Source organism: Dama dama, chromosome 12 (genome assembly GCF_033118175.1).
Source record: "Dama dama isolate Ldn47 chromosome 12, ASM3311817v1, whole genome shotgun sequence".
NCBI lineage: Eukaryota > Metazoa > Chordata > Mammalia > Artiodactyla > Cervidae > Dama > Dama dama.
This window is the reverse complement of record NC_083692.1, coordinates 47,954,293-47,968,278: the sequence shown is the minus strand read 5'-3', so window position 1 is coordinate 47,968,278 and position 13,986 is coordinate 47,954,293. Positions and strand designations below refer to the sequence as shown.

The 13,986-nt window shown below is 39.1% G+C and overlaps 1 protein-coding gene across 7 annotated transcripts in view; it reads left to right on the top strand.

Annotated features, from left to right (window-relative positions):
* Positions 1-13,986, top strand: part of NEDD4 (NEDD4 E3 ubiquitin protein ligase) — a 132,794-nt gene that overhangs the window by 90,365 nt on the left and 28,443 nt on the right. For all 7 annotated transcript variants that reach the window (XM_061157213.1, XM_061157215.1, XM_061157218.1 and 4 more), the window contains 6 exons: positions 471-637; positions 3,119-3,236; positions 3,321-3,488; positions 8,181-8,246; positions 11,334-11,453; positions 12,940-13,143. In XM_061157213.1, coding sequence (XP_061013196.1) covers positions 471-637; positions 3,119-3,236; positions 3,321-3,488; positions 8,181-8,246; positions 11,334-11,453; positions 12,940-13,143 — 843 coding nt within the window. The remainder of the gene's footprint in view (positions 1-470; positions 638-3,118; positions 3,237-3,320; positions 3,489-8,180; positions 8,247-11,333; positions 11,454-12,939; positions 13,144-13,986) is intronic.

The window sequence follows — 13,986 nt, the reverse complement described above, 5'->3', positions numbered from 1 at the left end:
TTACTTCCGCAATTAACAAGGTGCTTGCTCTCTGAGAGAGACAATGCCCAATAAGACACGATCCCTGCTTATAATTTAGAGAATAGTGTAAGGTTGAACTATGCTTCTCCATTTCCTAGTGTCTTCCAATGCTGTTTATTTTAAAGTTTTCCAAGTCCTTTTTCTCCTATTAGACATGTTTTAATTTTTTCAAAAAAATTTTAAAAAAATTAAATTCAAGCAAAATCTAAGTGTTATCATTTTTGGGGAAAAAAAAAAACAACCTTCATTATCATCAGATATTCCTTTTAGGTGTTAGAAGTTGATAGTGTGCTCATTCTGTCTGCATAGTTTATGAAACTGGGTTTGCTTAATCTCTTAAAATTTCCTCTAGCATAATTTATGGGCTTTCCAGGTGGTGCTAGTGGCATTAATTTATAAGGTTAAAAAAAGTTAAACGTAAACTTAATTGTCACCATTCTGTTTTTCAGCCTGGCTGGGTAGTTTTGGACCAACCAGATGCTGCTTGCCATTTGCAGCAGCAACAGGAACCTTCTCCTCTACCTCCAGGATGGGAAGAGAGACAAGATATTCTTGGAAGGACCTACTATGTAAACCATGAATCTAGAAGAACACAGTGGAAAAGACCAACCCCTCAGTACGTGCTAGTGACTTTTGTGTTTGTAATCTGAATACATTTTGACCACTGATTTTCGTTTTGAAGTCATGACTCAAATGAATTCATAATAGTATGGGAATCCAAAGACTGCAAGAATACTAGGATTTTTTTTATGGCACAGGGCGTAAAAAGTGCTATCATAGGTATTTCTTTCTTAAAATGATTCGATAGTATTAAAAAGTATTTGAATTACAAATATCACCCTTCTGATTGCTTCTTTAATTTTAATGAATTGTCAGTTATTTCTGTTTTAAATTATTAGATAGCCACAAAAGGAACATTTTTCTTTCTAGACTGATTTAGAAAATCTTGGAGATTTTTTAGTTTGTTACTAAAATATAATTAGAAGTTGATTTCTACAGCACAGTGTTTTTAAAACAGAAATTATTTATAAAATATAAAGGACTCAATAATAAGTTCTTTTGTTAAACACCCATTTACCAGTCTGGTGAATGTGTACATAATTTCTGATGTATCCAAATCAAGGACAGAATGACCTTTCAGGCATTCTGATTTATGTTTCCTCAGTGATATTTTTCTTTTATTATCATCAGACTGATATTTATAAAGGGGGCTTTCCAGGTGGCACTAATGGTAAAGAATCTACCTGCCAGTGAAGGAGATGCAAGAGATGTGGGTTCAGTCCCTGGATCGGGAAGATCCCCTGGACTAGGAAATGGCAACCTGCTCCATTATTTTTGCCATGGAAAATACCATGGACAGAGGAACCTGGTGGGCTATGGTCCATGGGGTCACAAGGAGTCAGACACATGAGCGACTGAACACACACACGTGGTTCAAGCACTTTTTTCCCCCTTAATTTTGGCTGCATTGGGTCTTCATTGCTGCACACACAGGCTTCTCTTTTTCCAGTGTGAGGGCTGTAGAGCACATGGGCTCAGTAGTTGTGGCGCTCAGGCTTCTCTAGTTGCAGCATGTGTCCTCTCTATTTGTGACACACCAGCTTAGTTGCCCTGGAGAAGGCAATGGCACCCCACTCCAGTACTCTTGCCTGGAAGATCCCATGGATGGAGGAGCCTGGTGGGCTGCAGTCCATGGGGTCGCTAAGAGTCAGACATGACTGAGCGACTTCATTTTCACGCATTGGAGAAGGAAATGGCAACCCACTCCAGTGTTCTTGCCTGGAAAATCCCAGGGATGGAGGAGCCTGGTGGGCTGCCGTCTATGGGGTCGCACAGAGTCGGACACGGCTGAAGCGACTTAGCAGCAGCAGCTTAGTTGCCCACGGCTTGTGGAATCTTAGTTCCCCGGCCAAGGATTGAACCTGTGTCCCCTGCAATTGGAAGGCAAATTCTTAACCACTGGACCACCAGGGAAATCCCCAAGCACTTTTGTAGACGTTTTCTGTTCTCAAATGCTTCCAAAGCATTTTTGCTTGTGTCACATAGGTATTGATCTCTGTAGAATGGCATACAGATTACAAGACTGAATGCATGATAAAATTCTGAAACTTCTTGTTGTATACCTCTGTATTGTGGCAAGCCTGACTTGAGCAGAGTCACATTTCTTTCACTGTGGTTGAGGTTGCTTTCAGCCAGCAAAAATCATTTATTTAGGGGGAAAAAATGTATGAGGCATTCCCTTAGGACCACTATGTTTTCTCCAGCAACTGTACAGCAAGAATTGGTCTTCTGAATATCCTGGGCTTATGTGGCATTAGATAAATTAACAGTAATCTTGTTATTAAATACTTATACAAAATTCTTGATCTTATGGTCTGGCTATATTAAACATGACTAGCTAGAGTAGTATAACTAATGAATGACTGCGGAAAGGATATGCAGTCTGATTTACCATGCCTTTCCTAAATTCAGACACTCCTTTACTACTGTGCTTTTTCAGAACAGGCCCATTACTGTATATGATAAAAAACAGATACCATTTAATCTATAATCTATTATGTTTTTAATTATAGTGTCCTTATACTGTCTTTCCTTCTGCCTTCTACATTCATGCATGGGAAACTAGAGGGCGGACCCTTGGCTTGAGACCAGTTCTGGAAAATGTTACTTTCTAATTCATGAAGATATAAATGCAACTCTTAAAAAGCTTCTGTTTTATGAACTTTCTAGAGCTACTTCAGATTTTACTCTTTTAATAACATGGTGAAATAATAATATAATAAAATTACTTATGCAACACTCAGGTGTTCATTCATTCAACAAATATTTTTGAGTGCCCATACACAGGAGACATTTTCCTAGGTACAGTGATGAAATATTATGCACGTTACCCATTTTCACAAAAACTTTTAACTCCATAAGGTACTCTGAGGGTACTCTTGTGCCTACAACTTAACCTGAGCATGTTGAACTAGCCTTTGGGTCCAAACAATGAATTCTGATCTAATATGGATACTTTCTAAATGAACACAGAATTTTTAGCTGTCATTTTAACTCTCTTCAGGCGTGAGTGATGGCTTTTACATTTCTAATGCAGGGACAACCTAACAGATGCTGAGAATGGTAACATTCAACTGCAAGCCCAGCGTGCATTTACCACCAGGAGACAGATATCTGAGGAAACAGAAAGTGTTGACAACCGAGAATCTTCTGAGGTAGGATATCTTCTCATTCTTGTTGATAGATATATGTTATAGCAATTGATTCAAGTATGTAGCTTAAGCTTCTGTTCATTTTAGAACTGGGAAATTATAAGAGAAGATGAAGCCACCATGTACGGCCATCAAACCTTCCCTTCATCTCCACCATCAAATAACTTGGATGTCCAGACTCATCTTGCAGAAGAATTGAATGCCAGACTCACTGTTGGTGGAAATTCAGCCAGTGGCCAGCCAGTATCCAACTCAGTAAGATGCTTCTTAGATTTTGGTGGAGCTTCAGGATTTTATATTTTTATATATAAATATTATATATGTATTTTATATGTAAATGTATGTGGACTTCCCTGGTGGCTCAGTGGTCAAGAATCTGCCTGCCAATGCAGGAAATGTGGGTTTGATCCCTGGGTCAGGAAGATCCCCTGGAGAAGAAAATGGCAACCTGGGAATATTCTTGCCTGGGAAATCCCATGGACAGAGGAGCCTGGTGGGCTACAGTTCATGGGGTTGCAAGAATCAGACATGACATAGCAACTGAGTACACACACACACACACACACACACACACACACACACACACACGTTATTCCATTCAGTATTTAACACACACACACACACACACACACGTTATTCCATTCAGTATTTAACCTTTGCATAAAATGTTGTCTTTTTTTTCCATTTTTGTTGAGATATAATTGACATAATACATTGTGTTAGTTTAAGGTGTAGAACATAATGATTTGATCTATGTATTGCAAAACTGTAAGTTTAGTTAGTATACAACACCTCGTGGTTTTTTTTCTTGTGATGACAAAATATTGTCTTAAACTGCACATATTAATGTGTTAGGGACTTTTGTATTTTACAGTATGGCCATTTTCAAATATCCCCACTAGCAGTATGGAGCAGAGCTGTGGAAAATCCAAATGGTCATTGGAGTCTAATTATCCATTACGTAAATCAATGCCCTCAGCCACAGACTATTAGGAAAACACTTGTAATTGAACAAGTTGAGTTTATTACTCATTTCAGCAAGGGAATACAAACCATGAACATATCGGTAATAGTATGTTATGAAAGACTTAAAGGATTTCAACTTGTGTTAGGCGATTTTCAGGAGGGTTTAATGAAGCAGGACCTCACATTGGATGCTATCAGGAAGCAGGGATAATTCCGTGATGTGGTGTCTTAAATCTTATCTGTAGCAAGGCTAAAGCTATGATTAGTAAAAAGCAGCAGTCACTTGTATCTGCCAGGATAGGGAGGTATTTGGTATCTTGTGGTTTGGACAGTATTCATGTTTTGCTGTGTTTAGGCATGATTACAAAGTAGTCTTGATTTTGTCTTAAACTGTGCTGATGAGTGCCAGGCCAAGTCCTGGGTGCTTGGGGTTACTCTTCTCCTTTTCAGGGATACCACACATGTCACCAACACACATGTGAAAAAGAGCTGATATACTTTGACTAAACAAGGAGATAGATGACCTTCTCACTTCAGCAGCCACTATAAACTTGCTATCTCTGGGGTCCAGAAGCCAGTATTCCAACATACACTGCCCTGATGGGATCCTTGTGGCTAACTCTCTCATTTGTATCAAAGGAGACATTTCAATGGAAAACAAAGAGGTGTCCAAGGATATTGTGGTCATTTCCTTTTGGAATTCTGCACTTTCCATTCCGTTAGTAAATATGGAGGGCTGACTACATATTGGTTTTATGCTGGTTAAAATATCTTTAGAATACAGTTCACCCATCTGTTTAAGTATTGCCCATGGCTGCTTTCACAGTAAATTAACAGACGATATAGTCAACAGAAACTACTTACTATCTGGACCTTAACAGAAAAATTTGCTGACTTCTGTTTTAGCACCTTTCTCATGATGCTTCAGTGTAGACAGTACTATGTAAATGCCTGTGTGAATATCCAAGAGCAGATAGGCCTGCCTGCTCCCTTCCCCTCCTTTCTTCCATCCATCTATCTTCTATTCATGTCATTTCATTTTTTGTTTGAGGAGTGGAAAAATCAGTCAAAGACTTAGAGGATAAACTATATTGATTTTTCTGGTGACATCCTATTCTCTCTCCTCCTGTTATTTTTATTTTTTTAATTACTAAAGTAATAGGTGGCATCTATACAATGGTATACTACGTAGTCACTGAAAAGAATGAAGTATCTTTGAATACATATGTTGTATGGAACAAAGAAATATTGTTCAGTGGAAAACTGAGGTACTGAGCAGTGTGTTTGATGTGTTACCATTTATAAAATTATTTACATGACAGAATAAATATATGTATCATATTTCTTGAAAACTAAACTAGGTAACCTTGCTCAGCTCTGAAGAGAAAAACATGGTGAGCAGAGCATATATCTTTCGTACCTTTTCAATTTCTTACCATGTGCATATTAGTTCAAAAAAGTTAATTTATTATTTTTAAAGTATTGTATGGTCATGGTTAAAAATTGAAACAGTACTGAGGTGTATAAAATAAAAATTAAGTTTTCCATCTTACCTCTGACATATGCTCCATCAATTGCCATTAATGGTTTGGCATACATTGTTTTTTTAATTTATTGAAATATAATTGATTCACAATATTGTGTTAATTTCTGGTGTACAGCACAGTGATTCAGTTATATATATATATATATATATATATATATATATATATATATATATATACATACACATTCTTCTTCATATTCTTTTCCATTGTAGTTTATCACAGGATGTTGAATATAGTTTCCTGTACTATACAGTAGGACCTTCTTGTTTATCCATTCTACATTTAATAGTTTGCATCTGCTAATCCCAAACTCCCGGTCCATCCCTCCCCCATTCTCCTCACCCTTGGCAACCACAAGTCTGTTCTCTATGTTTATGACTCTTTCTGTTTTGTCGATAAGTTCATTTGTGTTGTATTTTAAATTCCATATGTAAGTGATATCATATGGTATTTGTCTCTTTTACTTAGTTTGATAATCTCTAGGTCTGTCCATGTTGCTGCAAATGGCATTATTTCATTCTTTTTTATGGTTGAATAATATTTCATTGTGTGTGTGTACATGCACATACACACATGCACCATATCTTTTTTTGTTTTTATTTCCAATTGAAGGATAATCGCTTTCCAGTATTGTGTTGATTTCTGCCATACATCAGCATGAATCAGTCATAGGCATACCTGTGTCCCCTCCCTCTTGAACTTCCCTCCCACCTCCCATCCTGTTCTCTCCCCAGTGGTCACAGAACACCAGTTTGAGCTCCCTCAGTCATATAGCAGAATCCCACTGGCTGTTAGACATGTGATAGTGTCTCTTTCCATGCTACTCTCTCCATTCGTCCCACCCTCTCCTTCCCCCTGCTCCTCATGTCCACAAGTCTGTTCTCTGTGTTTGCATCTCTGTTGCTGCCTTGCAAATAGGTTCATCAGTACCATCTTTCTAGATTCCATATATACATGTTAATATTCAATATTTGTTTTTCTCTTTCTGACTTACTTCACTCTGTATAGTAGGCTCTAGGTTCATCCACCTCATTAGAACTGACTCAAATGCATTCCTTTTATGGCTGAATAATACTTCATTATATATATGTACCACAGCTTCTTTATCCATTCATCTGTCAGACATCTAGGTTGCTTCCATGTCCTACCATTGTCAGTGGTGCTGCAGTGAAGAGTGGGGTACATGTATCTTTTTCAGTTAATGGTTTTCTCAGGGTATAAGTGGCTTGGTATATATAGTCTTAAACATTTTCTATGTGTGCATAAAGATGCATGCACACATATTTGTATATCAGTTTTTTTAGCCTGAGATCATCTTGCACACACTTTTTGATAACTTATTTTTTATGTACTGTATCATAGACATTGGACCATTTCAGTAAATATAGAAGTGCTCTTTTTGTAACCACCACCAACAAAATAATCAAACGTCATTCCCTTGTGCAAGTAACCCTTAAGCTGTTTCTCCAGTTTCCTTCGATGGACTTCAGATCGTTTACAGTTCTTTGTTATTGTAAACAATCCTACCGTGGCTCCTCTGAATTAAGTCCTACATATATTATAAATGTTAATGTCATTAAGTAACCAAACGAAAATATTTCAGAAAGTGACAGCAGCATGCATATAAAAGCACAGGAAGGAAAAAATACTGGATTTCTAGGAAACAAGTAATCTTGAATGTCCAGAGGGTGGCTTGTGAGGTAAGAGGGCTGGAGTCAGCCCTGGAAGCTCACCCACATTGTGTTCTGTGCTGTAGATTTTACCCTAGTGACGGAAGAGGTCATTGAAGGGCTCTGAGTGAGAGAATGGTGATGAAATCTGTGCTGCAGAACGCTCTCTGGCTGTAACTCGTGGTATGGAGAGCAGATTTAAGCAAAAAAGACTTGCAGCAGTCAAATCTGTTAGGATGTTGCCACACTTAATAGTCAAAGTGACAAGTGATGAAAACTTGAAATTTTTTTTTTAAAGTGCAAGGGAAATGGATTTGAGAGCTTGCAAAGAAATAGAATGTGTAGCATCTGGTGACTGACCTGGCCATAGGGACAGGAGGGGAGAACTCAGGGGACTGACTGATGTTTGCCTGGGGGGCAGCTGCTGGCCTCTCAGGCTGCCCACTGAAGACGAGGAATACCTGAGAGGGAACGGATTTGAGTGGGTGTGGACAGGGGAAAACTGAGTTCAGTTTTGAATACAATAAAGGGCTCTCTGTTAGACATTCAAGAAACGGTGTCCAGGAGATGGTCTAGGACTCAGGGGGAGAATTGTGAGCTGGAATTTGGAAGGTGTTTGGTGTTGAGCGAGGCTGAGAGAATCTCCATGTGGGTGGAGTGGGTGTTCATTTTTCTTCCCCATCACACCCACCCCACTACCTTATCTGCCGTTCAGAGACAAAACAGAGACCTAAAGTTATCTTGTCCTTTTTTTTATATATAAGAATCATTCCAGCAGAAGAGGCAGCTTACAAGCCTATACTTTTGAGGAACAGCCTACACTTCCTGTGGTAAGTTTTAGCCCCTCCCCTCAATCCTCAATAAAAATATAAGACTCAGCAACTTTTTTTTTTTTTTTTTTGAACACTGAATATGAATGTTTGCTCCAGCATAGTATCTGGGCTCTAGGGGATGAGGTTGCGGGAGGGGAATGGGATAGGTAGGCCCTTTAAAGACAAAACCCAGAGAACTGTCTCTCTCATAGGGAGAAAGCCAAGTCCCCACATGCCAGTGGCTGTGGGTGGCGTTCAGGCTTGGCAGATGAAGTGCTGTGCAGGCTGGATGTATTGCATACTGATCAGGACTGTGGCGTCCAGGGGCCTCTGCCCTGTGCCCAGCCTGTGTGTCCTGCAGCTGTTTCTGCCCCAGACATGAAGCTACATCAGCAGCTGGTCATATGGGCAGGTGTGCACATGTGTCAGCAGGCTCAGCAGCCAGGATGGAGTTTGTCAACCCCCTTCTCAGTCTTGTTGTTTTCCAGGCTGCCAAACCATCCACTGCCTCTTCAGTAGTATCTCTAGCCATGACCTTGACTAGAGCTTAGACTTCATAGCTTCAGGCCTTTTAGTCTCCCAGCCTCCATCCTCTTTCTGACTCAGCTCTCACCTGGGTTCAAACCCTGGAGGGAAGATCGGGAAGATCCCCTAGAGAAGGGAACAGCTACCCACTGCAATATTCTTGCCTGGAGAATCCTATGGACAGAGGAGCCTAGTGGGCTACAGTCCATGGGGTCACAAAGAGTCGGATACTATACTGAGCGACTTTCACTTTCACTGCTTTGAGTTTGTCTCTTCCTTATATGGTCCCCACTTATTTTTTTAAACCAAATGTAAATGTCCAGGCTCTCAGCTCCTTGAGCCTCCCCATCCCTTAGCCACCTATGGACTGCCCCACCACCACCACCTTCATTCCTGCCTGGGCTCTCTCTTCCAAACAGCGTTCCCATGAATTCTCTCCCTTTTCTGGGTGTGTGCGTGTTCCATTTCCCCACTTGGAAAGGCCACCTCACTTTTTTTCTACCAACAGTTTGTGATTTTGAATGGCAGCCTATATATTAATTTTGAAAAGTGGGGGTTGTTTTCACTTTTATGGGGGTTCCAGCAAAGGAATTCACAAAAGGCCTTGAATTGGCTGATCCTTCTAAAAAGGTGGCCCTGCACCAAGAGAGGAACATGAGCACTTTGCAGAGGAAAGAGGTGGGGGCACCCACCTGTGCATTTGGCCCAGTCAGTATCAACCTTCAACACAAAGGTGGATGCCACAGAAAGACTGCCCTCCCTCGCCTTCCTCTGCCTTAGTGCCCCATGTCTGGCCATCTCCACTCAACTTATTGTTGTTCAGTTGCTCAGTCGTGTCCAACTCTTTGCAACCCCATGGACTTCTCTTTCCTTCACCATCTCCCAGAGTTTGCTCAGACTCATGTCTGTTGAGTTGATGATGCCATCCATAATGCCATGAGATGTCATCCTCTGTCCACTCACCTGGAGCCACTTAAACTGAGATCCCTAGGTGTCTCTCCCGCTGCATTTCGCATTGTCCTCTATACAGTGAAACTGGTGAATTTCTGATTCACTGACAGGCAGTCATCCAAGAAACAATTTTAAGTGTACCAAATGAGCTACAGAATCTAGAGATGATTTACATTTTGTGTACTGGAAAAGCTATTCCCATGCCTTTTCCTTCTTAATACATTGATTAGAGATTTGTTTGCTTTCACAAAGCTTTCTTAAGGTATAATTTACATACCATAACATCCACCCATTTTTAAGTACACAAACGAGTTTTAGTAAATTATACAGTTGTGCAAACATGACCACAGTCAAGTTTGAGAACACTTCCATCACTACAAAAAGTGTTCTTAATCCTAATACCTACTCTTAGGTGTAGAGTAATACAGGTCACTACTCGTCTGCTTTCTGTTGCTGGTTTTGCCTTTTCTAGGAATTTCATGTAAGTGGAATCATACAGTGTGCCATCTTATGCATCTGGCTTCTTTCACTTACTATGATGTTTTTGAGATTTATCCATGTTGCTACATGTTTCAGTAGCTCATGATATTCCATCATTGTAGATGTGTCTACTATAGCCCATTGATCTACTCACTAGCTGTTAGACATTTGTAATGCCGGGCAACTTTGAATTCCATTATTTTATAGACTCAGAGCTCATTGCAACTGTCAGCAATGTACATCTACCTCTGTGTATCTACAGAACAGTGAAAGTGAAAGTGAAAGTCGCTCATGTGTAAGACACATTAGGGAACCAAGCCAAACGTTGTAGAATCTAATCTAACTTAAAAGACAATAGGAAAAAAAAAATACAATAGGAAGGTCAGACCTGGACTGTTTTCAGTAAATCTGGAAAAATAGACCTCTTTTGTTCATTAGCAATAAGCTACAGTAATCAGCACTTCCCCAGCCCTCACAGAAACAAAGCAGGGGTAACTTTTGACTTGGCACATATGGGTGATAATTTATGTAGTTTGACTACCTGTGTTCAAATCTCAGCTCCATAATAGCAATGTTATCTGTTAGGAATTTACTTCCATTTTCTAAAACTTCAGTTTTCTCATAAGTAAAAATGGGCCAGTAATATTGATTATCTCATTAAGATTTGTGTGGAGGTTAAATGACATGATCGGTGTGAGAGCAGTATGTGGTTGTTACTACTCTTATGTTGTTATCACACGCATCATTATTGTCTGTTCTGCTGTGTTTTTTTTTTTTTTTTAAGTGAAATGCTGTGCACTTTAAGATATGGTTTAAAACATGATTCATTTTAAAGAGGGTTATCAGTGAAAAAGGAGATATGGTCCTTTAAAAAGGATTCTTTCTGGGAGCTTTCCTGGTGGTCCAGTGGCTAAGATTCCATGATTGCAATGCAGGGGACCTGGGTTCAATCCTTGATCAGGTAACTGGATCCCACATGCTGCAGCTAAAAGATCCTGCATGCAGCAACCAAGATCCCGTGTGTTACAGCTAAGACCCAACACAGTCAAATAAATAAAATAAATATTTTTAAAAATAGTAATGATAAAATACAATAAATAAGAAGGATTCTTTCTTACTAATATTAAATTCTGTTATTCTTCACTGTAGCTTTTGCCTACTTCATCTGGATTACCACCAGGTTGGGAAGAAAAACAAGATGAAAGAGGAAGATCGTACTATGTGGATCACAATTGCAGAACTACTACCTGGATAAAGCCCACTGTACAGGTACCCTGCAGTCTGTTCATTATGGTGTTTTCTTAGGCAATTTAAACCATCATATTTCTATGGGAGCTATTATAATACATCAGTGAGTAGTAGGTGCTGGATGCTTCTAATTATTTTCTGATATTGGTGCTATCTGTCGTTTGCTGCAGATCTCTAATACACATGAGTCATTACTGGTTATTAGGTAAAACAAGTCCATTTGGGACTAGGAGGACAAAGTAAATGATCTGGTTCACTGGGTAATTTTGTAATTGGAATGGTTAAGATCGTTATTTTGCTAAAAAATAATCTTGGTGATTAGCATCTATCAAAGAACTTTGTCATAAGGACACTCTGTCCTTGGCAACAGTTTGCCTTTTGTGTTAATAATATTTCTTTGTAAGCATTTAGGAAAATATCACCATTTCTCTTGAGAAATTTTTTAAAACTGAAAAGTACAGGGAATAACATAATAAGTATCCATTTTCTTAACATCCTGAATTTACCACCATTAACAGCTCACCGTATTGGTTCTAGATTTTTTGTTTTTAAAAATAAAATCTTACAGAGAAAAGATTTTATCTTTTAACCAAGCACTTGGCCCCGCTACTCAGAGGGAACTATCACTGTGAGCTTGTTGGGAATTCTTCCTGCCTATTTTATGTACTTGCTGCTAAGTCACTTTAGTCGTGTCCAACTCTATGTGACCTCATAGACGGCAGCCCACCAGGCTCCCCCGTCCCTGGGATTCTCCAGGCAAGAACACTGGAGTGGGTTGCCATTGCCTTCTCCAATGCATGAAAGTGAAAAATGAAAGTGAAGTCAGTCAGTCATGTCCGACTCTTAGCGACCCCATGGACTGCAGCCCACCAGGCTCCTCCATCCATGGGATTTTCTAGGCAAGAGTACTGGAGTGGGGTGCCATTGCTATTTTATGTACTTAGTAGAGAGCTAAGCAATGCAAAATATTATTTATGTCCATGTGTCAAATTTAATAAAGATATTATGTAATTCTAAATATTTTTTGCTCACTATTGTTTTAAAATCCTATCATGTTGGTTTTTATATAGATGTAGTCCAGTTTTTTTAGCTGCCTTATATTTTATCACAGGAATGTATTACATTTCAGTTATCCATTTCTGTAGTGGCTATTTACCATTTATTTTGTCTACCCACCATTTGAACCCATTTTTGTGTGTGGGAAATTCCCACTCAATGTGAGCCTTTGGGGTGAGCAAAAACAACCTTTTCTAGTTGTCACTGCAGCTTTCCTTGCAACTAGGGTTAACAGACTGTTAACCGCATCTTACTGCTCAAGAATTAGCTGAAAAATTTTAAATTGTTTTAAAAACAAACTTTGACAAAGCACTTTATTGGAGAAATGAACCTCCAGTCTTTAGGCCTGTTTAGAAGTGTGTGCCCTGTTTGCAGATTCAGTTACCTTTTTAACCACAGCTATTTGTGTGTTCTCTGTAAACATTACTACATAATTGAATTAATGTGCTAGGCCACAGTGGAGACCGGTCAGCTGCTGTCAAGCCAGGGTTCTTCTGCAGGCCCTCAGCCACAGGCCCCCGCGAGTGATGCAGCACAACAGGTGACCCAACCATCTGAAATGGAGCAAGGATTCCTTCCCAAAGGCTGGGAGGTCCGGCACGCACCAAACGGGAGGCCTTTCTTCATTGACCACAACACCAAAACCACCACCTGGGTAACTGCAGTGGTTTCCAGTTTAAATTTGTAATAACAGTAACAATCACTTACATGTAGTTCTTGATAATCTTTATAAGTATACATTAATAAGGGCTTCCCTGGTGGTTTGGATGGTTAAGAATATGCTTGCAATGCAGTAGAGACCCAGGTTTGATCTCTGGGTCCAGAAGATCTCCTGGAGAAGGGAATGACTACCCAATCCATTCCTAGTCCTTATTTAAATGTATGTTGAATTCTTAATAGTATTATTTCTATTCAGTATATTTATACCTATTTTTAATATTGAGGGGGATTGTTAAAGAGATACATTTATTTCCTGTTTGCAGTGGGCTTTTGTTTTGTTTTTGGTCATGCCACATGGCTTGTGGGATCTTAGTGCCCCAAACAGAGATTAAACCCATTCCACTCTTCAGTGGAAGTGTGGAGTCCTAACTACCAGAGAAGTCTTGTGTTTCTTGTATTTGCAGTTTTTAGCTCCTTAGCCATAAATGCCCAGGAAGATATTTAGTCATAATCGTTTCCCTTTATGTGAGGCCTCTAATTCCAAAGTACTTTTGAATCCATACCTCATAATATCCAGAAAGCCTTATGAGCTAAGTAGACTAAGAATTTTTATTTTAAGATAAGGTTTAAAGTTGTTGAGCAGTTGGTTCACCACTAATAGAAAAACTACTGAAAATTATCAGTAAATGCAGAGATTTTTATTAATAAATTGTTTAAAAGTTACCAATATGCCTAAATTAAAATTATTTAATACATTATTTAATAAAACAATATTGAAATGATAATATATAAATCCAAATAAATTAAATTCTGTTCTTTCAATAATTTGAGTTGCCTT